This window comes from Bison bison, unplaced genomic scaffold, assembly GCF_000754665.1.
Source record: "Bison bison bison isolate TAMUID 2011002044 unplaced genomic scaffold, Bison_UMD1.0 scf7180017864241, whole genome shotgun sequence".
Lineage (NCBI taxonomy): Eukaryota > Metazoa > Chordata > Mammalia > Artiodactyla > Bovidae > Bison > Bison bison.
In genome coordinates this window covers 814,866-842,004 of record NW_011494813.1, presented here as the reverse complement: position 1 = coordinate 842,004, position 27,139 = coordinate 814,866, and the positions used below count along the sequence as shown (strand labels likewise).

Genomic DNA, 27,139 nt, shown 5'->3' with positions numbered 1-27,139 from the left:
AATTTTAGATAAAAGTTTCAAATCATCTAAATTTCAAATCATCAAACCATTTGATCATCATTCAAATCATCTAAATTTCCATTACATGCAATAGAAATATGTATCACATTTTAAACAAATTAAGGTAACTTTTTTCCTGAGTACCTAAATTGCTCTCTATACATAAACATGAATAACAGCATGCTTAAAGACTGAAAAACAGTATAAGATTATATAATAACTTTTAATTTATCCTATAACTTTCTTCTCAAGAAATTTTAGCATAAACACATAATTCTTATTCTTATTGCTATAAAACTAAATTTTATCTGACTGTTTTATCATGTAATCTTCCTTTCTTCCTTCTCATTCTAAGGTAGCATATTAAATTGAAAAAGCTCCAGACATGGGAATCAAGTCCTAAGTTTAATTACTAGCTCTCCTGACTATTATGTTTTCATAACTTTTTTTTTTAATGAAATTTTGGGGAAAAAATTAGAATAATTTAACAAATGACCAGTTACCACCCAAAATTAAAATTAGTATTTTGTTTGCTTTTAGTCTTACTTTTTAAAAAAAGGAAAAACAGTATTACATTCCAGTTAAGTTCCCTTTACCATTTGCAGAAACTACCACTATGTGAATTTAAACTATATCCCTCTTGGATAATCTAAGATACATTTATATGCATGTATATATATCCACAAAGAAATACATAATCCTGACATATGTGGTTTTGTAGTTCATATAAATAGTAATATAACAGACATACCATTTTCACAACATTCTTCACTCTTCATTATGTTTGAGATTTAACTCATAGATCCAGTGTATTACTTTTTAACTGATGTATAATTTTCATCACAATACCTTAGCCATGTTTTAACCCTCCTTACTGATAGAAGACTTTTATTAATAGATTGTCTTCAATTTCTCACTCTTACAAGTTAAAGTTACACTACCCCAAACATCACTAAAAAGGATTGTACCTTTCCTCGGCAGCATGGTAATTACTATTTCCCTCCAACCTTGAAAATGTGTAGTATGGTCAGATATTTTCATCTCTGACAATCTGATGTCTGACAAAACTGTTTTTGATTATCTGGGTTTCCTCTTCTGGGAACTAGTTCTGTCCTTTTTTCTACTGACTATTTTACGTATAATATTTATCAATCTTTTCTTTTGTGGTCTGTGACTTTACTACCTTAAGAAACTCTCCCCTAATCTGAAATGTCTTAATTATTTTTACTTAAATTTACTAAGCCTATTATTTTTTATCTATACAATAAGAGTAATAAGTATATTCTACTTAACTAACAGGTTGTTTTAAGGTTACAATTTTAAAATACATAGTACTTTAAATTCTACCACAATTACAGCTTCAGAATATTTTTATAGTAGCTTATCCTGTATTTTTCCTTCATCTCATTTACAGACATATTTAACTGCTTTTTTAGTTTTTCTTTCACCTCCAATTTTAAAACTTAAACATAGGGACTTCCCCAGCAGTCCAGTGGCTGAAACTCTGCCTTCCAAAAAGGGGGCGGGGGTTCAATCTCTTGTTGGGGAAATAGGGTCCCACATGTCATGGGGTATGGCCCAACACTTAAAAAAAAAAAAAACCTTAACATAAAACATGCAAATGGATTACTTCCTGCTCAATTAAACTGGAGTCACAATATATAAAGAATACATTAAATAAACAGAAATAGCTGGTTTTAGGAACTTCATCTATAAACTTTCTATGACAAGATTTAATGTAGAAAATAGCATCTTTTTTAATACTTTTAATTTACTTTTTAATACGCTTTACAGGACTAATAATTTGGTATAATAACGATCTCAATCATTATTAAGAAATTATTTTGTGACAATACTACACAAATACCTAGTAAGGCATAAGTTAAAAAAAAAAAGAATATAAGCAAGCAACTGTAGGACCAATACAGTTGACAGTTAATTCTACAATTAAACCATTCTAAATGGCTTGCAAAGCAAAAATAAACAAATAAGGAACACCACAAAAAAGGCAAAGACTACTAGTCAAGAAAGTTGAGGAAATCTGCATTTATAAACATTTTATAAACATTTCTGTGCCAGGAAGTCAGTTATTATATAAAATACAAAATGATCTGGGACCATAGCCAAATTCTGATCCTTGCAACCATAGTGTTAAATACTAAAGTACAACAGATCACACAGCTACCTGAACACCAAAAAGCAAAAGAAGAATGAAAATGAGAAAATAGTTAAGCCTGGTAAAAATGAGTTATTTCGCGTAATACTAAAACAGCATTTATACTGCTACTATGACAATTTTCGTAACTCAGCAATGTTGCATATTCATCTGTTATGATTCAAAAAATATTAAGATCATAGCAAGAATAATGTGATGATTTTACAGTATAAAAAGTAACAGCACTGGATTTAAGCATGTTTAAATGTGTTTAAAATATGTTTATAGCTCTATAAACTTAGCTCTGTTTGGTAAGAAAATCTGATCTAAATTCCTTAAAGGAAAATGATAATAACATGGCACTAAAACTTATATTCCACTCATTCTAACTTTCTGCTTCATAAAAATTACATGAATCCAATAATGGATTCACAGAATGGAATCCAAAAATGGATTTAATGTTTAAGTTTTGGTGTGAAAGATGTGCAAAATACATGTAAGATCAATAAAACTTCAAAGTCCAAATGTTTAGTTAGTAAATTCAAAAATAATTAGTCCTGGTTCAGATTTTATTTTACAAAATGATTAAAACTTTATTTTCCATAGCTGTTCCTGCATTCAATCAGATATCTTATTAACAATACTAACAATACTAACAGAGTTCAATGACAAAGTAGTAATAAAAAATTAAACCAAAATTTTGATTAAATATCTACAAAATTATAAAACAAATTGGTCTATAAAAGTTGATATCCATAAACTTTATTTATTATTTTTTAGAAAAGTCAATAGTACAAAAAGTGAGATATATATATATATATACACACACTGTTTCATATGTTTTCAAGAGACTGAAGAAAGCTTCAATTCAATTTGGTGGCTGGAATAGTAGATACCTACTTAGAAGTAAATAAAATTAGTGACAATGAATTTCACAATTTTAAAACTTTGCTTCTGAGAGAACAAATGCCATATATTTAAGAGCCTAAGAGCCTGTTTTGGGTATCTCTGCCACTGACTGACTTCTACACATAACGTTGAGAAAGTACTTAAATCTCACTTTCCTGGACAGTGAAATAGAAATAATAATTGTTTTTTTACTAGATTATAGTATATTGGTTGAATCAAATGATGTAAGATACTATTAACAATGAGAATCCATTATTACTCTGCATATAAATAATCTTTAGCACACTACCACTGAAAATGATATGATTTCATAAACTTTTTTCATGGCTTCCTAAGCTAAAATATTCAGAGTTAAAATGTTTGTTAGGATAAGTTGATTATATTCATACTATTATACTTCTTTATTATTCTATAAAAAGTATGTATTTGCTATTATTTTTCCACTGACTTACTATAACATATTAAGCTTGCTTCCATTGAAAAATCCCCAAGTGTGATATATATCACATGTAAGATTTCTCATATTTCTGTTGGGGAAGTGTTTACCTTGGATATAAAGTTTGTTTACATGTAACTCTCCGTAACTTTAACAAGTTACGTTGGTAAAATCACTGTAACAACAGGATCTGCACACTCAGCAAAACAGAGGCCTACCCTGCTTTTTGAGACAGATTGTTTCTATACTTAATAAAATGTCCTAAACTCTCTGGGACTTGATCTTCAAAATATGCCAAAATAATACAGTTGACAGTTTTCAATCAACAGGCAAAGAATACTTGTTCCAAAGGAGTTCAGAGTCTGTGAGAAAACACGCACAGAGAGAAGAAACACACACACTAGACTACAACATGGAAGGTGCTGAGATAAGGCTTTAAAGGGACTCCTTAGGTGAAGGGGTGTTGAAAGGCAGGTTTCAAGGGGTGTGATTAGATTACACTACATTAGTTAAGGAAAGCAGGCACTCACCGAGTTAGTGAGGGAGGGAAAGAGAAAGAGGCAGAGCTTTTCCAGAGCACACATGCAGAAGAAAGCACATTAAACACATCACATTCTGGAAAATGCAAGCAGACCACTGGCAGAATGTAGAATGCAGAGTAGGATGTAGCAGAAAAAATACGTGACCAGAATCCACCAAAATACCAAAAGCTGCCTAAGCCAGAACTCAAGAGTAGCACCATTTTTAAGGTAGTTAAATTACAGCTGAAGTGATGCCAGGAAACCAGAGGCTAACCTCACCTGCCAAAGCAAGTCTCTCCATAGAAGAATCCGTGTCCATCACAGGTACAGAAAGTGACTGGAACACAGTCTATGTCTCTCTGCTGGCTCCCCTCTCCCTATTCCCTGCTACTGGAAGGGGGTCATCCGAATTCCCAAGTAAAACAAAAAGAAAGAACAGAGTCAAAATAGAACAAGGAATTTACCTTCCACAGAGTCCTGACCTCTAAGAGAAATGTAACTGTCTGTCCACAGCTACAACTAAAACATAGCTTATAACTTCACATCAGACCGTAACCTAAGGCTGTCCAAGCAAAATCACCACCCAAGGATCAAACTGCTGTACTAGAATTGCCTGTTAATTAGGAAAAATTAAAGTTCCTATCTCATATGGTTGTGGTGGTATTTTAGTCACTATGTCGTCTGACTCTTTTGACGCCATGGACTATAGCCCGCCAGGCTCCTCTGTCCCTATCTCAAATAGACAGAAAAATTAATTCCAAATGCATTAAAGTGAAGAGTATAAAAATATGACAAAAGCACAAGAAAACTTGGCTAAAGGTATGTCAAAATCCTGCAACAGAAAACTTCTAGAAAGAAACCTAAAAATCATGACGGGATAAACTGATAGATTTAACAACACAAAAATGTAAAACTTCTGTAGAGCAGAACACACCAGGAATGATACTAAAAAATTGTCAACATAGACAATTCCCCTGGATCTACAGATTAATTTGGTGAAAATCAACATTTTAACAAAGCTGAGGCTTCTGATCCATGTACATGACATATAATCCATGTACATGACATGAAAATCTCAATTTTCATTATTGAGATGATGATATCTCAGTGATAGCTATGTTTTTTAACATTCCTGCAAAACAGTGAATTATTAAATACTGAGTTATTGCTTCTGGGGAAATAAAAGGTTAGGTTCCTGTAAACATCTGGGCATAACATTTTTTTAAAGTCAATTAATAAATAACCTTGTTTTATGTGTGTTTTATCTAGCTAAAGATCCCTTACTTAATATATACTGTTGAACTCACTAATACTGAACTCAGAGCCAACAATAACTCCTGAATGAAGCTTAGCTAAACAGATATATCTTCTCCATAAGACATATCACAGCCTTCTTGTGCTTAAAGACCCTACAAAGCACTTCAGCACTATGCTTGGGAGCCATTTTAATAGCTAAATCACCAACCAAAAGACACAAAAACAAAATGTGGCACTAAATAAACCAAGAAAAGGACACTTGCTTATGGCAGGAGAACTGAAACGAGAGCAGCCTATCATCTGGTTCAACCCCAGTTCAGACTGTGCACACAGGGCAACTCAATTTTTCACCACTCCGCACTTGTCAGTAAATGATCACAAAAGCACTGCAAGGATTATTTAGGGATTACATATAAATTTTAGCAAATAGACCAATTCACAAATACAGAATCCATGAATAATAAGGATCAAATGGATCTCAATTATTTAGGTATTCTTTCATTTCAGCAGTATTTTATAGCTTTCAGTATTCTTTAACATACTTTGTGAGATTTATCCATAAATATTTCATATTTTTTATACTATTTTTAAATAGTATTTTTTTTAAAGATTGTTCCTTGCTGCGCACGCTCAATCATGTCAGACTCTTTTGCAAACCCATGGACTACAGCCCATCAGGCTACCCAGTCAATATGATTTTTCAAGTAATCCTGGAGTGAGTTGCTATTTTCTACTCCAAGGGATCTTCCCAACCCAGGGATCAAATCTGCGTCTCTTGTGTCTCCTGCAATGACATGTGGATTCCTCACCACTGTGCCACCTGGGAAGCCTTGCTAGTGTATAGAAACACAATCAATTTTTGCACATTTATCTTGTATCCTTCAATCTTACTATACTTCTTCATTAGGTCTAGTAGGAGTCCATCAGATTTTCTACATAGAAAATCAGGTCACATCTGTTTATTAGGACTTTCTTTTATTCCTATTCCAGAACCTACTGCCTGGTTCTGCATCTCAGTAATGCTGACACTGAGGTCTTTAGAAACCACTCCTTCCACTTCAAATATTTTTGAAAAGTTGGTGTAGAACTAATATTATCTCTTCCTACAGTATTTAGTAAATTCACCAATTGGTCCAGTAGGTGAACTGGACTTACAGTTTTCTTTGTGGGAAGTTTTTTTTTTTAACTACAACTTTAGTATCTTTAATACATATATAGTTATTCAGATTAATCTCTTCTGCTTCCTCTAGAATTAATTTATCCTTTTTCTACATCATTAAGGTGGAAACTAAGGTCATTTATTTGAGATCTTTATTCTTTTCTAATATAAATATTTAAAGCTATGGATTTCCCAGTAAGTACTGTTTTAGCAACATCTAATATATTGTGTTTCTGTTAATTTAAAATACTTTATAATTTCCCTTTTTGTTTTTTCTTTTAATCATGAATTACTTATAAGATGCTATTTAATTTTCAAATATTGTAGATTTTCCAAGGATATTTCTATTAATAATTTCTAATTCAACTGCACTGTTATCTGAGAAGGTTCATTTTAGGAGTTGATTCCTTCTGAATTATTGAGATTTGTTTTATGGCCCAAAATACAGTCTATCTTGGTAAATGTTCGGTATGAACTTGTGAACAAATGGGTATCCTGACCTTCTTGTATAAAGTGGTTTGTAAACGCAGCCAGGTCAAGTTGGTTGACAGTGTTATTCAAGTCAACTACATCTTTGAAACTTTTTTTTCTGTCAATTTATTACATCAGTTATTGAGAGGGATCACTGAAATCTCTGACCATAATTGTGAGTGTTTCCTTGAATTTCTATTAGTTTTTGCTTCGTTTGTTTTGAAATTCTATTACTAGCTGCCAGTGGCTCAGTGACAAAGAATCTGCCTGCCAATGCCGGAGACCTGGATTCAAACCCTGGGGCAGGAAGATTCTCTGGAGAAGGAAATGGCTACGCACTCCAGTACTCTTTCCTGGGAAATCCTGTGGACACAGAAGCCTGGTGGGCTACAGTCCATGGGGTTGCAAAAGAGTGAGACATAACTTAGCAACTAAACAGCAACAACAACAACAAAACATTTGGCACTAATAGTCCTCTTAATTAACTGATCCCTTTATTGTTACGAAGTGATCTTCTTTAACCCAGGTAGGAAATATTCCTTGCTCTGAAACCTATTGTAATACTAATAAAACCAGTCCAAGTTTCTTTCAACTAAGTCAATCTGTTATGTCTTTTTCCATTATTTTAATCTATTTGTGTTTACAGTTACTATTTCTTAGAGGCAAGTATATGGTCAGATCTTGCTTTTTAATTCAATTTCAGCCTTCAAATCAGGATGGTTTTTAACACTACTTTTTTAAAAATATGAAACACCACACAAATTTATGTATCATCTTTGTACATCTCTGTATCGTTCCAATTTTACATGTGCTGCTGAAGCAAACACTATTTACATTTAATGGGATTATATAATATCACTAGGTTTGAACCTATCATATTATTATATTTTTCCCATCTGGTCTTTGGTCCCTTCATCTTTTCATGGTTTCTGTTGACTTAATTATTTTATATATTCAATTCTATCTACTGCTTTGGCTTATCAGCTATAAGTTTTTGTTTTGCTGTTTTACTAACTGCTAGAGTTTATGACATATATCTTATCTACCTTTATATTGTACCACCTAATGAAGGGCATTAAAATCTTTAATAATATCTTCCATTTCTCCCTCAACCTTCAAGCTGTTACTATGCACTGTACTTTTTTGTATGCTATAAGCCTTACAATAGTTTAATATTTTTGCTCTGAATAATAAATTACCTTTCAAAAAGATTAATAAAAAAAGATTATACATTTACCCAAGTAATGACCATTTCTGCTTTTTTCTTTGTTCATCTTTTGCACTTTCCTGCTGCCTGAAGGACATTCTTTAAAATTTTTCCTATAGTGGTAAGGTATTTGCATAGACATTTCATCAAGAATGACATACAAAAAGCCAACAAGCAAATAAAGAGACATTAGACATCACTAATATCAAAGATGCAAATAAAAACTCTAAGATGCCACTTCATATCTAGTACGATGGCCATTAGCAAGGAGGAGAGGGCAGGAGGGAAAAAGGAAGGAACAAAGGAGAGAAATAAGCACTGGTGAGGATGTGGGGAACTTGAAGCTCTTGTTTATTATTAGTGGGAATGTGAAATGGTGCAGCCACTATGGGAAACAGTCATTAAACAGAGAACTACCATAGGCTCGAGCAATTTCACTTCTGGATATATACCCAGAATAACAGAAAGTGGGCATCTGAACGTACACTTGCACCCCCAAGCTCACTGCAGTATTACTCACAAGAGCCAAAAGGTGGAAACACCCCAAATATCTATTGACAGATGAATGGATGAACAAAATGTGATATACACATAGAACAGAGTATTAGCCAATGGTGGTTGACAGGGGCTGATGGATTGAAGAATGGGGAATTAGTGCTTTAATGGGTATAGAGTTTCAGTTTGGGAGTATCAAAATTTCTGCAGATGGATAATGGTGATGGCTGCATAACACTGTTCATGTACTTAATGTCACTATACACTTAAAAATGGGCTTCCCATTCTTTACCAGCTCAGTGGTAAAGAATCCACCTGCCAATGTAGGAGATGTAGGTTCAACTTCTAGGTCGAGAAAGTCCCTTGGAGAAGGGAATGGTAACCCACTCTAGTATTCTTGCCTGGAAATCCCATGGACAGAGGAGTCTGGTGAACTACAGTCCATGGGGTCACAAAACAGTCAGATACAACCTAACAACTCTATAACAATAAAACTTAAAAATAGTTAAAATGTTAAGTTCTGTGTTATATACTGAATATTTTATAATAATTAAAAAATTTTAAACAAAAGAGTCACTTCTTTTTCATTTCCTCTGGAATATATTGTTATTGAAGTATAGTTGATTTACAATGTTCTGATAATTTCGGGTGTACAACAAAGTGATTGTTTTATATAAAAAATATACGCATATATTCATCAGGTTCTTTTTCAATTATAGATTATTACAAGATATAGAATACAGTTCTCTGTGTTATATAGTAGGTCCTTGTTATTTATCTATTTTAAGCATAGTAGCGTGGAGAGGGCAATGGCACCCCACTCCAGTACTCTTGCCTGGAAAATCCCATGGCGGGAGGAGCCTGGTAGGCTGCAGTCCATGGGGTCGAGAAGAGTCGGACACGACTGAGCGACTTCACTTTCACTTTTCACTTTCATGCACTGAAGAAGGAAATGGCAACCCACTCCAGTACTCTTGCCTGGAGAATCCCAGTGACAGGGGAGCCTAGTGGGCTGCCGTCTACGGGGTCACACAGAGTCGGACACGACTGAAGCGACTTAGCAGCAGCAGCAGCAGCAGCTTCGTGTATCTGTTAATTCCAAACTCCTAACTCATCCCTCCCCTACCTTTCCCTTTGGTAACCATAAATTTGTTTTCTATGTCTGTGAGTCTGTTTTGTAGTAAGTTCTTTTGTATGACAAGTAACTTCTCAGAAAACATTCTCAGAGGGAACAGAATCCAAAGTTAACAAGTATTTTACGGTATGTTTAAAATGTCATTTGACTCTTTTCTGGCTTGTACATTCCAACAAAAACTGTCATCCTTATCTCTTTTTCTCTATATATAATGTCTTTTTTCCCCCTGACTGATTTGAAGATTTCCCTTTACTATCACTGATCTTCAGTCATTTGAATATTGTTTCTCTCAAATTAGATTCACTGAGCTTTACACAGTTATGAAGTTTATACTGGATTGGCCAATAAATTGGCTTGGGTTTTTCCATAATATTTAATGGAAAAGTCATTGAAAAGTGAATGAAGTCGCTCAGTTGTGTCCGACTCTTTGCGACCCCATGGACTGTAGCCTACCAGGCTCCTCAGTCCATGGGATCTTCCAGGCAAGAATACTGGAGTGGGTTGCCATTTCCTTCTCCAGGGGAAAAGTCATTATTTGGTCTAATGTTTTCCTGTTCCCCCTCCCTTCTCCTGAACATCTAATTAATTTATCTTAGACTTGTGATGTTATCCAATAGCTCACAGATGCTCTGTTCACTTTTTTCCTGTCTTTTCACTCTTTGCTTCATTTTGGTTAGTTGCTATTCCCTACATATTCCAGCTCACTTACCTTTTCTTCTACAGTGTCTGCTATTAATTCCATCAAGTATTTTTTACTTCAGATATTGCATTCTTCATTGCTAGAATTCCCATTTAAGTCTACTCATACCTTTTATTTATATTCTCATCGTTTTCCTATTTTCCTCTACCTTCCTGAACATTGACAGCATTATTAATAGCAACTCTTTTTACAGTTTTGTCTGCTGAATCAATCATCTTTGTCATTTCTGGGTCTCTTTCTAGAGATTAATTTTTTTACCCTAGTTATGGTTATATTCTCATGCTTCTTTGCAAGCATTTTAATTTTTTAATAGAAATGAAACTGACATACCATCAAATTAGCCATTTCAAAGTGAAGACATCAGGGGCATTAGTACAGCCACAATGTCATGCAACCACCACCTCTACCTAGTTTCAAAATGTTTTTATCACACCAAAATAAACTCCATACCCACTAGCCAGTGATTCCTCTTTTATCCTTACCCCCCAGGACCTGGCAACCACCAATCTGCACTCTGTCTCTATAGATTTACTTATTCTAGCTATTTCAGGTAAATGGAATCAGATAATATGTGACTCTAGTGTTTGACTTCTTTCACTTAGTAAAAGTGTTTTGAGGAGCATCACATTATACCATGTATCAGTATGTCATCTTTTCTTACAGATAAATAATATTCTATGGTGTGTATGTACCACAATTTGTTTACCCATTCATCCATCCATTTGGGCTGCTTATACCATCTGGTTATTATAAATAGTGTTAATATGAACATGTGTGTGCATATATTTGAATAACTGTTTTCAATTCTCTGGGGTATATATCTAGGAGTGGAATTGCATGGTAATATTATGCTAAACACTCTAAAGAAATCCCAAACTGTTTTCTACAGAAAATAAAACACTTTACATTCCCACCAGTATAGTACAAGTGTTCTGCTTCCTCCACAACACCACCAACACTTGTTATTGTCGGTCTCTCTGATTCCAGCCATCCTAGAGAGCAAGAAAGGATACTCATGGTGGTTTTCACTTGCATTTCCCTAATTACTAAAGAGGCTGAGTATTTTTGTTCACATTCATGTTGGTCATTTGTATATTTTCTTTGGAGAACTATTTATTCAAGTCCTTTACCCATTTCAGTTGGGTTTCTTTTTATTGTTGAGTTACAAGAATTATAGTTCTTATGTCATTGACCCATTTTGAGTTAATTTTTGTATGTGGTGTGAGATAGGGGTCCATGTTTATCCTTTTGCATACAGATATCCAGTTGTCTTAGAACTCTTATTTATTGATGATGTTATTCTTTCCTGCGCTGTGTGGTTTGGGGCAATCTTGTCAAAAATCAGTGGGTCATATACGTAATAGCTTATTTCTAGCCTCTCAATTCTATTCCATTGGTCCTCCTTCCTTACGCCAGAACCACACTGTTTTGATTACTGTAGACTTACAGTATGTTTTGAAATGGAGTATGTAGGAGCCGTCCAACTCTGTCCTCTTTCAAGATTGCTTTAGCTATTTGGGCCCACTGCAATTCTATAAGCAGTTGAAGATCAGTTTTTCAAGTTCTGCAAAAAAGGTCACTGGAATTTTGACAGACTTTATACTGAATATGCAGACAATTTTGCATAGTACTGCCATCTTAACAATACTAAGTCTTCTAATCCATAAACAAAAAATATCTTTCCATTTACTTGAGTCTTCTTTAATTTCTTTCAACACTGTTATATAGTTTTCAGAGTACAGGTCTTCCAATTTCTGTATGCTTCTGGATGATGTTATAAATGCAACTGTTTTATGAATTTCCTTTTTGGATTCTACACTGCTGGTATAGAGAAACAGAACTGTATTTTGTATCATCTTGTACTACAGCTTTTCTGAATTCGTTAGCTCTGTTTTTTTTCTTTGTACTCATAGATTCTTTGGGATTTTCTATATACATGGCACATGTCATCTGCAAGTAGAAATGGTTTTATTTCTTCCTTCCAGATTTTGGATGTCTTTTATTTCTTTTTCTTGTCTAATTACCCTGGCAATAACTTCCAGTACAATGCTGAAGCAGTGGTAAGAACAGGCATCCTTGCCTTGTTCCTGAATATAAGGAGAACTTTTTAGTCTTTCACCATTAAACTGGATGCTACCTGTGAGTTTTCCATAAATGTCCTTTATCATGTTGAAGAAGTGCCCCTCTATTCCTAGTTTTTGAGTGTTTCTATTATGAATAGGTGTTGAATTTTACCAAGTGCTTTCTGTATCACACAGGAGGTGATTATCTGTGTGTGGTGTGGGTTTCCATTGTCTATTAATGTAGTGGATTATACTGATTGATTTTCCTATGGTGAACCACTCTTGCATTCCTGGAGTAAATCCCACTTGGCTGTGGTATACAATCCTTTAAATATATTGTTGGATTTAGTTTGTTAGCATTTTGTTGAGGACTTTTACACCTATATTGATATGGAATACTGATTTTCAGTTTTTTCTTCCTCATGGTGCCTTTGTTTTGGCTTTGATACCAGAGTAATACTGGTTTTATAGAATGAATTAGGAAGTATTCCCTTCTCTCCTATGTTTTGGAAAAGTCTGAGAAGGATTGGTGTTAATTCTTCTTTAGATGTTTGGTAGAATTCATTAGTGAAGCCATCTGGTTCTGGACTTTTCTTTGGGAGGGATTTAAAAAAAAACTGAATCTGTTTACTTCTAATAGGTCGGTTGAAATTTTTTATTTCTTCTTGAGTCTGCTTTGGTAATCTGTGTTTCTAGAAATCTGTCCATTTCATGTAGGTTATCCAATATGTTGGCATACAACTGTACTATGAGCCATGCTGCTGCTAAGTCGCTTCAGTCGTATCCGACTCTGAGTGACCCCCATAGACGGCAGCCCACCAGGCTCTGCCATCCCTGGGATTCTCCAGGCAAGAACACTGGAGTGGGTTGCCATTTCCTTCTCCAGTGCATGAAAGTGAAAAGTGAAAGTGAAGTCGCTCAGTCGTATCCGACTCCTAGCGACCCCATGGACTACAGCCTACCAGGCCCCTCCATCCATGGGATTTTCCAGGCAAGAGTACTGGAGTGGGTTGCCACTGCCTTCTCCACTATGAGCCATAGTACTCTCTAATAATTCTTTTACCTCTTTAAGGTCATGGTAATGTCCCCACTTTCATTTCTCATTTTAGTTATATGCATCTTTGCTCTTTTTGTCAGTCCAGCTTGTCAGTTATCTTTGCAAAGAACCAACTTTTAGTTTCAGTGATTCTTTATACTGCTTTCCATTCTCTATTTTATCTCCACTTTAATCTTATTTTCTTTCTTCAGCTAGCTTCGGGTTAATTTACTCTTTTTCTGGTTTTCTTAAAGTGAAAAGTTAGGTTATTTGTTTGAGATTGTCCTTTTTAAATGTAGGTGTTTCCTGCTATAAATTTCCCACTGAGCACTGCTTTTACTGACTCCCCTAAGTTATAGTATACTGTATTTTTATTTTCATTTGTCTTTGTTGTTCAGGCGTTCAGTCATATCCAACTCTTTGCAAGCCCATGGTTGCATGACACCAGACTTCCCTGTCCGTCACTGTGTCCTGGAGTTCGCTCAAACTCACGTCTATTGAAACAGTGATGCCATCCAACCATCTCATCCTCTGTCGCTCTCTTCTCCTCCTGCCCTCGATCTTTCCCAGCATCAAGGTCTTTTCCAATGTGTTGGCTCTTCACATCAGGCGGTCAAAGTATTGGAGCTTCAGCATCAGTCTTTCCAATGAATATTCAGAGTTGATTTCCTTCCGGACTGATTCGTTTGATCTCCTTGTTGTCCAAGGGACTCTCAAGAGTCTTGCCCAGTACCACAGTCCAAAAGCATCGATTCTTCAGCACCTCAACCTTCTTCATGGTCAAACTCTCACATCCGTACATGACTACTGGAAAAACCATAGCTTTGACTATAGGGACCTTTGTCAGCAAAGTGATTTCATTGATTTTTAATACACTGTATAGATTTGTCATAGCTTTTCTTCCAAGGAGCAAGTGTCTTTTAATTTCATGGCTGCAGTCACTGTCCGCAGTGATTTTGGAGCCCAATAAAATAAAGTCTATCACTGTTTCCATTTTTCCCCATCTGTTTGCCATGAAGTGATGGGACTGGACATCATGATCCTATTGTTTTGAATGCTTCTGAAGCCAGCTTTTTCACTCTCCTCTTTCACCTTCATCAAGAGGCTCTTTAGTGGCTTTTTGCTCTCTGCCATTAGGGTGGTATTATCTGCATACCTGAGGTTATTGATTATTTCTCCCGGCAATCTTGATACTAGCTTGTGTTCCATCCAGCCTGGCATTTCGCATGATGTACTCTGCATATAAGTTAAATGAGCCGGGTGACAATATACAGCCTTCATTTGTCTTTAATTATTTGCTTATTTACCCTATGATTTCTCCTTTGATCTGCTGGCTGTTTAATAAGAGTATGTTGGTTAATTTCCACATATTTGTGTTTTTTTTGTATTCTGTCATTGATTTCTAGCCTTATTCCACTGTGACCAGAGAAGATACTCTGTACGGTTTCAATCTTTCAAAACATACTGAGGTTTGTTTTGTGACCTAACACATGGCCTATTCCTGGAGAATGCTTTATGTGCACTCGGTAAGAATTTGTATTCTGATGTTGCTGAATGCTTTGTATATGTCCATTAGCTCTAATTAGTTTATAGTGCTGTTCAAGTCCTCTATGTCCTTACTGATCTTCTGTCTAGATGTTTTATCCCTTATTCAAGGTGAGGCAGCATTTTAATCTTGGATGACAAACACTGAATTTTATATGTTAGGTTCTGGATTGTGTGGCATTCCTCTATATAGTTTTGGACTTTGTTGTGGTGCACAGTTAAATTACTTGGGATCACCTGGAGTCTTCTGAAGACTTTCCAATACCCTATGTATTACAAGGTCTTTATAAACTAGACAGTGGAAACACAAACTATTCCCAGCCTCGTGTGAGCTCCAGAAATTCTTTTCTTACTACTCTCCAGTACTTCTTTCCCTGACTTTGATATGGTCCTGTCATGCATCTACAGATCAGAACTGAGCCAAAGACTCAAGAAGAACCCTCTGAAGCACTTTAGAATGCATATATGCTCGAGTGCACTCTTGATTATATATTTGCCACTTCTCCCCACAGCTCCCTTCTCTCTGGTACTCCGACCTACAATTCTAACCACCCTGGCCTTCCCGAACTCTTATCTTTGTTTCCTAATCCCAACAAAACTTGGTTCTGTTTTGATTCCTCCTCCTTCTACTGCAGCATGCAAACAACCTCTGGCTCTGTTTCAAACTACTGCAATAGAAGGGCTTACTTCCATGTGTTTCTATTCTCTCAGAGACCACAGTCTGTTGCTACCTGTCATTCAATGTCTAAAAACCATTGTTCACACATATATATACATATATATATATATATACACACACACACATACATACACACACACACACACACACACACATATATATGCTTTCAAGTTTTTTAAGCAGAAAGAGTATATTATTGCTGCATAACAAATTACCCTCAACTTAGTGGCTTAAAAAATAAGCATTTTTTAAATCTACTTTCTAAGGTTCAGCAGTCAAGGACCAGCTTGGCTTAGTGGTTCTGGCTCAGAATCTCTCATGGTGCTGCAGTCAAATGGTGGTGGGCCAGCAGTCTCTGGGGTGGAAGCTTCACAAGGGCTAGAAGACCTGCTTCCAAGAAGGCTCAATCACACAATGTAAGCTAAAGGCCTCCGTTCCTTGTTAGCTGTTGGCAGGAGACCTCAATTTCTCACCATGTGGGCCTCTCCAGTGAGCTATTCACAACATGGCAGCTAACTACTCTCAGAGTGAGCAATGCAGGGTGACACAGAAAGAAAGAGAAGAGAAGCTTTTTTTCTTTTGGGGGCCACACTCCGCAGCATGCAGGATCTTAGTTTCTCACCAGGAACTGACCTTGTGCCCCCTCTGTGGAAGCACAGTCCTCTGGGCTGCCAGGGAAGTCTTCCACAAGGTCTTTTATAACCCATCCCTGGAAACGATCCGTCACTTCTACCATATTCTACTGGCCAGACCTGGCAGAGCATTAACACAAGGGTGGCAGAGATCACTGGGGGCTATCTTGGAAGCTGGCTATCCAGAGGACAAATCCTGTTATGCCAGCATGGCAGAAAGCCAAAATCTTTCTTAAACATTTTATCCTCCCTGTGATTACTACTTTTTTTAATCCCCTAACTGTAAACTGCATCCTGTGACTTTAAAAAGGGATGGGCAGACTGTGGACCCTACTCCAAAGACAGACTTTGAAGAAAAATAACTAAGAGTAAGTACCAGCAGCTTTTAAGTGAAAAGGACAGTTCTGGGGCATATGGTAAGAAAGAAGAGAGCACTTGCAGCTGACCTGCCTTGAGAAACATTCAAGTGCTTCACTCCCCCAAACAATTACTTACTCTAATGACCAACTTAAACATCTGCCCTCCTTTCCCAACAATTTCCAGAGCAACAATAGCAACAATACCAGTCATAGTAATTTTAACAGAAGTAACAAGAGTGCTAGGACCAATGCTAAGCATCTGGCCTTTGTTGTCCCAATTATTCCTCACAACAGACCTGTGGGATACTATCATTATCCCTTAAACTTTAGACCTTTTGTTTCTTAATGACCAAACCCTGGCTTTACACTTTACAGTATACCTTGATACAACTTTATTCTTTCTCTATAATACCTGGCTCCCTCTTGTTCTATAGGATTCTCAACTTTTCTGGCACTGAAACTCTATTTTGTCCTCCCTATTCTCCTACTTCACTTCAATCAGGCCTTAAAGCTTCCCCTTAGTTTCCATGTTCCCAACAGCAACTACCAAACCTCTTTAGAAGGAATCACCACTTTAGACTTCTATTAAATCCCTGCTGCTGGGCTCTCCCAATACTACAGTTGCCTAACACAGGCTTCCCAACCCCTTGAGACAAACTGCCCAATCAAGTGTGCCTCACCAACTAATCCGAAAACATTTGCCCTATTTCAGTCACTAATTTTCAAGTATCATTTCACAGCACATGTGGCTTCTCAATTTATATTTGCTGCAGCTTAATGTTGAAATGGTTTCCTTTCCCTCAAAGTAAAAGTGTTAGTCACTTAGTCGTGTATGACTCTTCCCAACCCCATGGACTATAGCTGACCAGGCTCCTCTGTTCATGGAATTCTCCAGGCAAGAAAATTGGAGGGTGTTGCCATGTCCTTCTCTAGGGGATCTTCCCAACCCACAGATCAAACCTGGGTCTTCTGCATTGCAGGCAGATTCTTTACCATCTGAGCCACTAGGGAGCCCTAAGGGCTAGTAATGAAACATCAGGAAGAAAGATCCAAACACTTAGTACACTATGCTGGAAACACAGGTTACCATCAGTTATTTGTTGAATGAATGAAAAAAATAAATAAACTAACGACTAACTTAGAAAATTCTGAAGGGGATATAATCCAAAGAATTTTTACAAATAAAAAGATAAAGATGCCAGTGAAAACATAAGCAATTCACAAAAGCCAAAATACAGAAGAATGTAAGCAAATCATAGAAATTCAAATTAAAATATCTCTTTTTGTCAGACAGATTGACAGAGACAGAAAATTTGTCACAGAAATAAGGAAACAGGCATTCTGATAAACTTCTAATAGATATAATTTTGTATTTTTGGTATTTATGCATCAAATATCTTTAAAATCTGCATATTCCTTTGAATAGTATTTCCATTTCTAATAATTAATTGCAAGAAAATAATGGACAAAGGAACACAGGTGTATATAAAAAAATACTCATGGTGGCATTAACTATAATACAAAATCTGTCCAACAATAAGGATTTGATTAAATAAATTTTAGTACTTTCAAACTATGGATTAAATCACTTGAGTATTATGTATTACATAATTCCAATTTTTTTAAAATAATACATATTCACATAAAAACATAACTGCATAGAAAAAAAATTAGAAGTATACACCCCAAAATGTTAGCAGTGATTACTTCTGTAAAAGAATAATGGAATTACTGGTGATTTTTTTTTCCTTTTTACATATCTATACCACCTAATTTTTCTGCATGAGTTGTACATGCATAAGAACACACACTTTTAAAAGGTGAAAGTAAAATTGTGAAGAACAATTTAAAGGCAGAAGTATCATTATGGCAGCAGAACATGGTACATTCCTATGTTCCTTAGTAATAATGTCAGCTAGAGACAATATAATATCAAAGAGGATACCAAGTAACTCGGTATTCAATACTCTAGTTTTTAATTAGTTCTAGGAACATATATGGAATAATTTGCTAGTACTAATCAGGCATTTTAAGAAACAAAACACCTCCCGAATAAAAATTTATCTACTAATCCTAAAGACAATACTGAAAATCACAAAGTGAAAAATCTCAACTGCTGCAAGATGCCAGCTTCAATCGCCTTTTCATATCTTTTCACATTTATCTTGAGAACTCTCTCTCTAATACGAAAGCAATCACCATGAAAATAACAAAACATAAAAATCACTTGTAAGTTTAAAAATTCAATGTGACTTTAGGTTTGGCCAAAGAGGAAATGTTCTCTATAACTTCTACTATTCCAAATTAGGTTAGTTTTTTCTCTCAGACTTGAACAGTTTGGGAGGATAAAACTTAATCAATAACAAGAGAGGGTCCTGAAGCGAGCTGAGAAATACTTATTTGCTACAAGCAAAGTATGTCTGTCTCCTGGCCCTGTGGACAATTTCTAGCCAAGGTGCAGGGAACTGCTGTGGCCATGCAGAATGTTGCCTAGTTTTTGTCTTCAAGGCCTGGTTCAACATGACCAGCAGCACTGAGGGTTAGTAAATCCTCATTAGGACTGATCCATAAACCATAATTTTCAATGACGTGGTCTGACATAAAACAAATGATAATTTCTATCTATCTATGGTAGAATTACTGTACCCATATAATTAACAGCAGGTATTCATACAGTCACTTAGGGGGAACTTCACACCTACAGCGCCGTTTGTAAGTCACATCCCATAAAGCGCCATCAATGCAGCCAGTGGGACTTGACGGCAACCCTGAAGGCACAGGAAGCGCTAAGCACAGTACCTTCCCTTTAGCCTGTGGAGTAATGTCTTTGAGGAAAGAAGTATTTGCTACACAAGAAAACTGCCTAATTCAAGGAAAAAATCAAAGATAACTTTGCATAAAGGAGAGATTTACATTAATGGCATCTGCGTGAAGCAGCATCATACGATACCAAAACTTACAACACAATTATGGTTACTGTTGACAAGGATGGAGATCTCCCTGCTTTAGTGGCAACCCTAGCACCATTCACCCACTCATCCAGCAAATACGTAAATATCACAGACAATAAGAACTATTCTAGGACCTGGGGATTCAGCAGTAAACAAAGTAACAAGGAAGACAGATGTTAATTAACATTACCTATTTGAACAGAATTTCAAATGTCAGAGCGTCATTAAACAAAAGGGCAGGGTGTTATGAGAGCACATCCCAGGCCTGTGAGTCAACTGAACCAAGCACAGGGCAAGAGGTGGGTGGGGGGAGAGTGAGAAGAAGGCCAGGGAGAGGTAAAGCAGGAACAACCATGCTTAACCTAGGACCTAAAAGAGTCTAGTTTCACTGAAGCATTTAGACTGTTTCCTAGGCACACATTAAGTCCAAGAAGCAGAAAGATATCCAAGCTAAGAGATCAAGTTGGTAACTGCTCCCTAAGTCTGAAGCTCAGAAAAGAGGTCTCGATGAGGTATAAACTTAAAAGTCATTGACTCAGAAATGATACGTGAGGCAGAGGAACTGGAGATTTCTTAGGCAAGGTGAACTTCATGGAGCGGGGATTAGCGGGGAGGTCATGGATTACTCCCTCAAATCACAAAAAAAATGTAATTTCTTCTTGCAGTGAAATTAATTACTCCTCTCTTGATTTGCAAATGTGAAATAAAGTAATTTTGTAAAATTACAGTTATGATACAATACCCTTTTTTGTTCAGAAAGGGTAAGATTAAATGTATAAAGTTCTTGGAGAAATGCCAAGACCTAAGAAAACTATTTCTTACAGTGAGTCTAAGGCATTATATGCTATAGTTTATTTAGCAGAGCACTTCCTTTTAGCCTTCTCCAGCACCCCAGAAAAAGCAATCTTTTTCTAAAGCACTGATACAACTACTTCACAAGATTTGTCACTGAAAGTACTTCCAGTCTGCAGAACTGCCACCTACTGAAGCTAGATTATGACTCCTGAATACACCAAGTCCTGGAGGGATGTGACACCAGAAAGAACAGACGAACCTTCTGCTGTTAACACTCAAAATCTACCAGCGTTCAGGACTATTGCTATAATTCTTACACAACCTGCCCTGCAGCCTTCCTATGACAAATATATAGTATGTAACTGCTCTATAAACTGGTGGTCAGGTGGTGGTTATAGGAAAGCTGAGTTAAAATGCTCTACAATTTATGGCCCAAGCACCATATAAGAGTGACATGCCTTAACACAAACTCACCTGATTTATCTGAAGCATGTTAAAACAATATTGACCAAAGTGCTGTATCCCTCACGGCTCCAAAAACTAGAAAACGAAAATGAAGAAATAAAAGTTCAACTTAGTTGGTGATCACAATGATTAGCACTTTAAACACATGTTCGTGACCAAAAATCAAATATATAATGGAGCAGATCTAGATCAGCGTAGAACTTTCTATGATGATAAACATATTCTAGATCTTCACTGTCCAAGCTGGTAGCCACATGTGGCTACTGAACACTTGAAATGTGGCTAAAACAAATAAGAAAGTGAATTTTAAACTTCCTTTAATGTTATTTAAACTTAACCACAAGTGTCGACTAGCTACCATACTGGATGGAGCAGATCTAGGCTGAACAAAGTCTCTTCTGGTTCTAGAGTTCTACAACAATTTCAGCAAAAGTGAAGCTGTTAAAACAATCTAAAAGTTTCAGATTAATATTGAATATATACTTCCCTTGCTCCAGTAAGGTTTTAAACAGCTCTGTTCCCATCCTCTATAAGATAAATTAAGCCTGAAGATGTAACATGCATACTCTCTTAGGTGGAGCGGAAAAGAGCACATGGTAAGGCTACCTAGTTTTGGTTTTTTCCTGTTTCTGGCTTTAATATCATTACCAAAAAACTGCATGCATATTAAAGTTTTATATAACATTTTCAAAAAGAAAATCACCACTGTGACACATCCCATTCTTACATTTGGATTTGTTTCCTTATGGGTCTGACCTCCTTGCGATGGCTGTATTATCTTCATGTGGCAAATCTCTTCTACATGTAACTTAAAAATAGCTATCAGGGACTTCCCTGGCAGTCCAGGGGTTAAGACTCCGTGCTTCCACTGCAGGGGGCACAGTTCTATAGTTTCACTACCAGGGCTCAAACAAGATCCCACAAATCCCGTGACCAAAAAGAAAGATAGCAAAGAAGGGCAGGAAAACCCAAACTTATAAATAAATGGACCTTGTAATGGTAGAAGTTAAGACACAAAATTATCTACAGTCCCCCCAAAAAATTATCACAACTTTTATATACAGCAAGTTAAATTCAATCACTTGTGTAGAAACTTTTATACTAAAAAATTTTAATACTGAACTTTCCCTCTGAAGCAAAGGTTCTTGAGATACGTATATACAGACACCATATGAATATGCATGTGTTTATATGTATATACATTTCTGACTACCATTTTTTCAAGATGACAAACTAGAGTCAATTCAAAATGCCTTTGAAAGTTTTCAATTATCTAATAGTGACCTCAGCATCTATGTCAGTTTTTACATTTTTCAAGAGAACTGCATGTTGTAGAAATAGCACAAGGCCTGAGTACCGGTGAATTTGCATTTTAGTCCAAGCTCTTCAGGAGATTGCCTTTTGAGCCTTGGTAAATTACTTTGTGTATCTTCAGAGTTCTTTCTCTTGCTTCTATTTTCTTTTTTAATTTTTGAAAAGTAAATGCAAGTCCTCTGGTAGGCAGCCTCTAATGAATAGAGGAAAGCAGCAATAACAAACTACCATTTCCAAGACTGAGTTATAAAAAGACCATCATTACCCTCCTTCGCGTCACCTGCTCTCATTCCCTCTCACCTGTTTGCTCTGTGGGAAGCCCGTGCCACGTTGTAAGCTGTCCTGTAAACAGACCTACGTGGCAAAGAACTGAGGGACACCTTGGGCCAACAACCCAGAAGAAACTGAGGCTTTTGGTCCAAGACACTGCAAGAACTCAGTCCTGCCAAGTCTCATGAATGACTCAGAAGCAGATCTTCCTCTAGTCAAGCTTTCAGATGAGATCACAGCCCCAGAAACGCTTACCTGCAATTTCCTAGGAGACCTTGAGCCACAGGCACCCAGATAAACTGCACCCAGATTTCTAACCCACAGAAACTGGGATGATAAATATTTGCTGTTTTAAATTCTTAATTTCTGGTGTAATTTGTTACGCGGCAATAAGTAATACAGTCCTGGTCAACTCTAAAGTTCTATAATTCTATGATGCTTTAGATGTTAACTAATATATTTAGGCAAACCCCAAAAAATCAATTCCCTGTTCAACATTAATAAATAATTAATGCTAGAATATGAAAGTGGTAAATTATGAAATTTAAACATTTACATTTTATTCAAGAGAAAATCATTAAAAAGTACAGCATTAGTGAAATGGTGTTAAAATACACCACGAATATGTAAAACTACAAACCAAACCAATTTTCTTTTTTTAATCGAAAAAAGTTCACTTGGACATTAAAATATGAATTAACTACTAAAAGCATTCTCAGTGATCTAATATCCCTTACTTCCCAGAATTTAACATTATTTAATAAGAATTTACCAAAGTTAAAAAAATCTCATTTTGTTTTTCATGTATGCCTCTACAAGTTAACAATGCTTATCTATAGACCTGTATGTGTTTCTTCAATATTAGAGTTTGGCAACACTGGTGGCTGATCCTGAGAAAAAGGCACAATAAAATACAGCGGAAGTTCTAATCTTCCGATATACAAAAGGCAGTTTTATGAAGAAGCAAAAACAAAGGCACCTATTCACTCAAAACTGACGATACAATTTTAAAAATTCTGTAAGCCTTTCCTTCACAATTATAAAGATCTGTATAAATTAAAACATGAAACTATCAGTCTGTAACAGCACTCTGGGAAGTCACAGGATAAAAACTCTGAACTTAGTTTTTTTCACAAACAAGTTATATTAGATTTATACCAATATAAAGATTTCAACTATTCCACAGACAATCTGGAATGCCCACCATAGCACATCTCTTTAACTTCATTTCTTCTTTAAAGACATGCCACATCTACTGTCCTATATTTAAAAGAATCTGATAAAAATATCAAGTCATATCAATACAATGAAGAGCATTTTATACTGCCTACAGCTTCATAAAATCCACCTTCCCTTCATCTGTCAAAAAGTTTCTAGCTACCTTTCATTCCAATTACAACTATGTGCTTTTAGAGAAACCTATTTACATGTCCCAAAATTGCCCTACAGTGATACCCTGTCAGGCACATCAGGACATGTAGTTCCAGATTCCAAGCTACTAAGTGAAAACAGGCAGGATGGTTTATGGATACAAGGCACCACTACCTGGAGGGGACCTGCCACTCATGAAGAATTAAAGGTCCATCGTGAATCTGAAATGTACTGCTATTATCACTTGCTGGGTGTATTATGAATCACATTCTGCTCATCTGATTAATTGAAAGCTGTGCAAAATTAAATCTATAAAATCCTCAACAATTAAATCCTGCTTTATAAAATGGCATTATTAAATTATTATATCTATACAACATCTTATATTGACACCTATCCCACAACCGACAGGCAACCCTCACTTCAGTGTCTCATCTGACAATATGAAAAGCAAAACATTTACTATTCCCATTCTTAGATTCCAAGCCACTACAAAACTGAATACCAACTCAAAGCTTCTTACTCTAAAATTTTCATGGGCTTCTTAAAAAGTGTTTTAAAAAAAGTTTTTCATTTTCATTTCTTTTCAAAGTACCACAAATAACTATTTTTCTGTAAGAAAAACAGAACAATTTGGTACATATTTTAACAGTGCCCTAGAGACTATGAAGGCTTCCCAGATGGCTTAGTGGTAAAGAATCCACCTGCCAATGCAGGAGACCTGGGTTTGATCCCTGGGTTGGAACAATCCCCTGGAGGAGGGCATGGCAACCCACGTCAGTGTTTTTGCCTGGAGAATCCCATGGACAGATGAGCCTATCAGGCTACAGTCCATGGGGTTGCAAGAGCCAGACACAACTTAGGGACTAAATAACAACAAAGAATCTATGATATATTCTAGAGAAGTCTCACTCTATGAACCATTCCAGTGGAAAACATCCACATACATACTACCAGCCAAATAAAAAAGAAAATAGTTATCAGACACCAATTTTAAATATCAGGTGCCATATTTTGCCATATTTATATTACCTCCTTTAATCCTCATCACCTTGGAATGTAGGTGATACCTCCGTTTTTCTAGAAGTTGGGTCACTCCTCCATGGTCACATCACTAGGATTAAAACTCAGTTTTGTCTGGTTCAAAGTCCCCTTCCCTCCATTATATGTTAAATTATAAAGAACTCAAGTCCTTAAAAATATTCCTGTAACAAAGGGCCTGATCTCTAAAACAATAATGGCAAGGATCCTATATAGAACTTCAGGGAATTACTCAAAATCGATGACACAAAAATATAAATTATAATTATTATGAATTCTATACACATACCTAATATTTTGAGTATCTAGAAAAGGCATGAATATATCTAGATATGATCTGATTATAGTGTGTATTTCTCCACTATTCAGTCTAATAATAACAAAATTCAATTTTGCAATATCTAGACTTTTATTATGATCTATACACATAAATGATCCGATATCCAGTGCTCAAAGTATACAAAAGAAAAGAAGACACAGAAATAGATGTAAAGAGGAGGTTAACTACAGAGAAAAAAAAAACCCAACACATTGGCCAATTATAACTTTCAGAACCTGATTCTAATACAGAAAAACCACTCAACCTCACTTTCTATACTGTTTGTATACTAATAACTGATAATCAGCTTAGATATTTTTGATAGTCTTATTCTTTGTTGAAAACCAGACCAAGCCTCTCCTTCCTAGAATTTCATTCCAGGCATGGCAAGTAAGCTAAAATGTGAAATTTACATGGTCTTCCATGCTGAATTATGTCAGAGTAAAGAACTATGATGTATGTAACTTATCCTCAAATGGTCTAGGAAAAAATACATTGTGTGTGTGACAGAAAGTAAATGATAAATTGTAAAATGGTAACAGGTGACTCTGAGTTAAGGTTACAAGAATACTCTTTGCATTATGCTTATTATTGGTACTTTTCTGTAAACTTGAAATTATTTCCAAATAAAAAAATGTAACTTAAAAATTACATGGCAGTCTATCTGAAGTTAACAGTGCAAACCTGGAATATACAGCAACATTGTCACAAATACAAATCACAGATTTTTAAAGAAAATTTTAGTGATGGGTGAAGAAATCTGAACCATGTCCTACCAACTAAAGATCACTCAGGAATAAATTTCAAACTACACTGCCATGGAATGCAATGTGGCAACCGGTGCCTTGAGTTGAAAACATATTAGGATAAAACCGTAGACATCACATAGTTTGTTTTAAGTTTCACAAATTTAATGTAGGCCTGCTGCAAAATGCAGCAAATTTACAATTCAAGTGGTATGTGTTATCTCTGGTTTGCAATAAAATACAAATTGAAAAATGAAAAACCTGCCAAATTACAAAACAAGAGTATCTGGATTTTGATGGTTTTATTAAACAAGATTTTTTTTTCCTACTGCAGCTCAGTACACCGTGGTATGTGTGAATCATCTTGAGAACGCAAGGACAGAGAAGAAATAGCCTCCAGGAGCAATGTTGCAATCTTTTCTCCTACAAGGTTACTATTATCCCGCGTGCCCATCACAGTTTTGATTTCAAATATTCATCATGCTTCCTTAAAACATAAGGATGCATCAGAAAAAGTGATTAATGCTCAAAGTTCCCCAAAATCGTGAAATCAAACATTAAAATAGAAGGTTTTCAGCTAACAGTTAAACACCTTTAAAAGATCATCTCATCTTTTCTGCAGGAATCACCCAACTTAAAATCCTTTAGTATGTTCCGCTAATTGAATGGTCCTTCTCTACCCAAGGAGATTTAAACCTTTTGGGGAAGGTGGTGGGGGGTGCGGGAATCGCGTCACCCCAAGTAAAGATCCTTTCCAAAGAAAATTCTCAGCAAGTGCAAAATTCTGCACATATTTTCAGGGACTTTCAGATCCCAAGGCCATTATCCCCGCCCCCTCTCCAGAAGGATCCCAGCTGAAGCGTTTCCCCGATCGCCTCTGCGGAACACCCCCCTGGACCCAATCCACACAGTGCCCGGCTCTCCCCCGAGGACGGGAGGCTCCGTCCTCTCCGGGTGGATTCTGTAACCGATCTTTGTCTCTCCGCCCAACTCCCTTCACCTCGGCAAGGTCACTAGCTGCCAACCACCCCTCTGTGCCGAGCTCTCACCGTAGTAGTTCGTAGGAGCCACGGCACAACTTGCGTATCATAGGATACATTTTGCCCCC

At 36.2% G+C, this 27,139-nt stretch overlaps 1 protein-coding gene across 3 annotated transcripts in view; it reads right to left on the bottom strand.

Moving 5' to 3' along the window:
- STAU2 (staufen double-stranded RNA binding protein 2) overlaps nucleotides 1-22,746 on the bottom strand; it is a 298,188-nt gene extending 275,442 nt beyond the window's left edge. For 2 of the 3 annotated variants that reach the window (XM_010846946.1, XM_010846948.1), the window contains exon 1: nucleotides 20,980-22,746. Coding sequence is in view for 2 of the 3 variants with exons in the window: in XM_010846948.1 (XP_010845250.1) it covers nucleotides 20,980-20,997 (18 nt within the window). In the remaining variant the exon portion in view is untranslated. Of the gene's footprint in view, nucleotides 1-4,300; nucleotides 4,412-20,979 lie in introns of all 3 variants that reach the window. The other variant, XM_010846944.1, reaches the window with a different exon arrangement.
- Nucleotides 22,747-27,139: the final 4,393 nt, after the last annotated feature.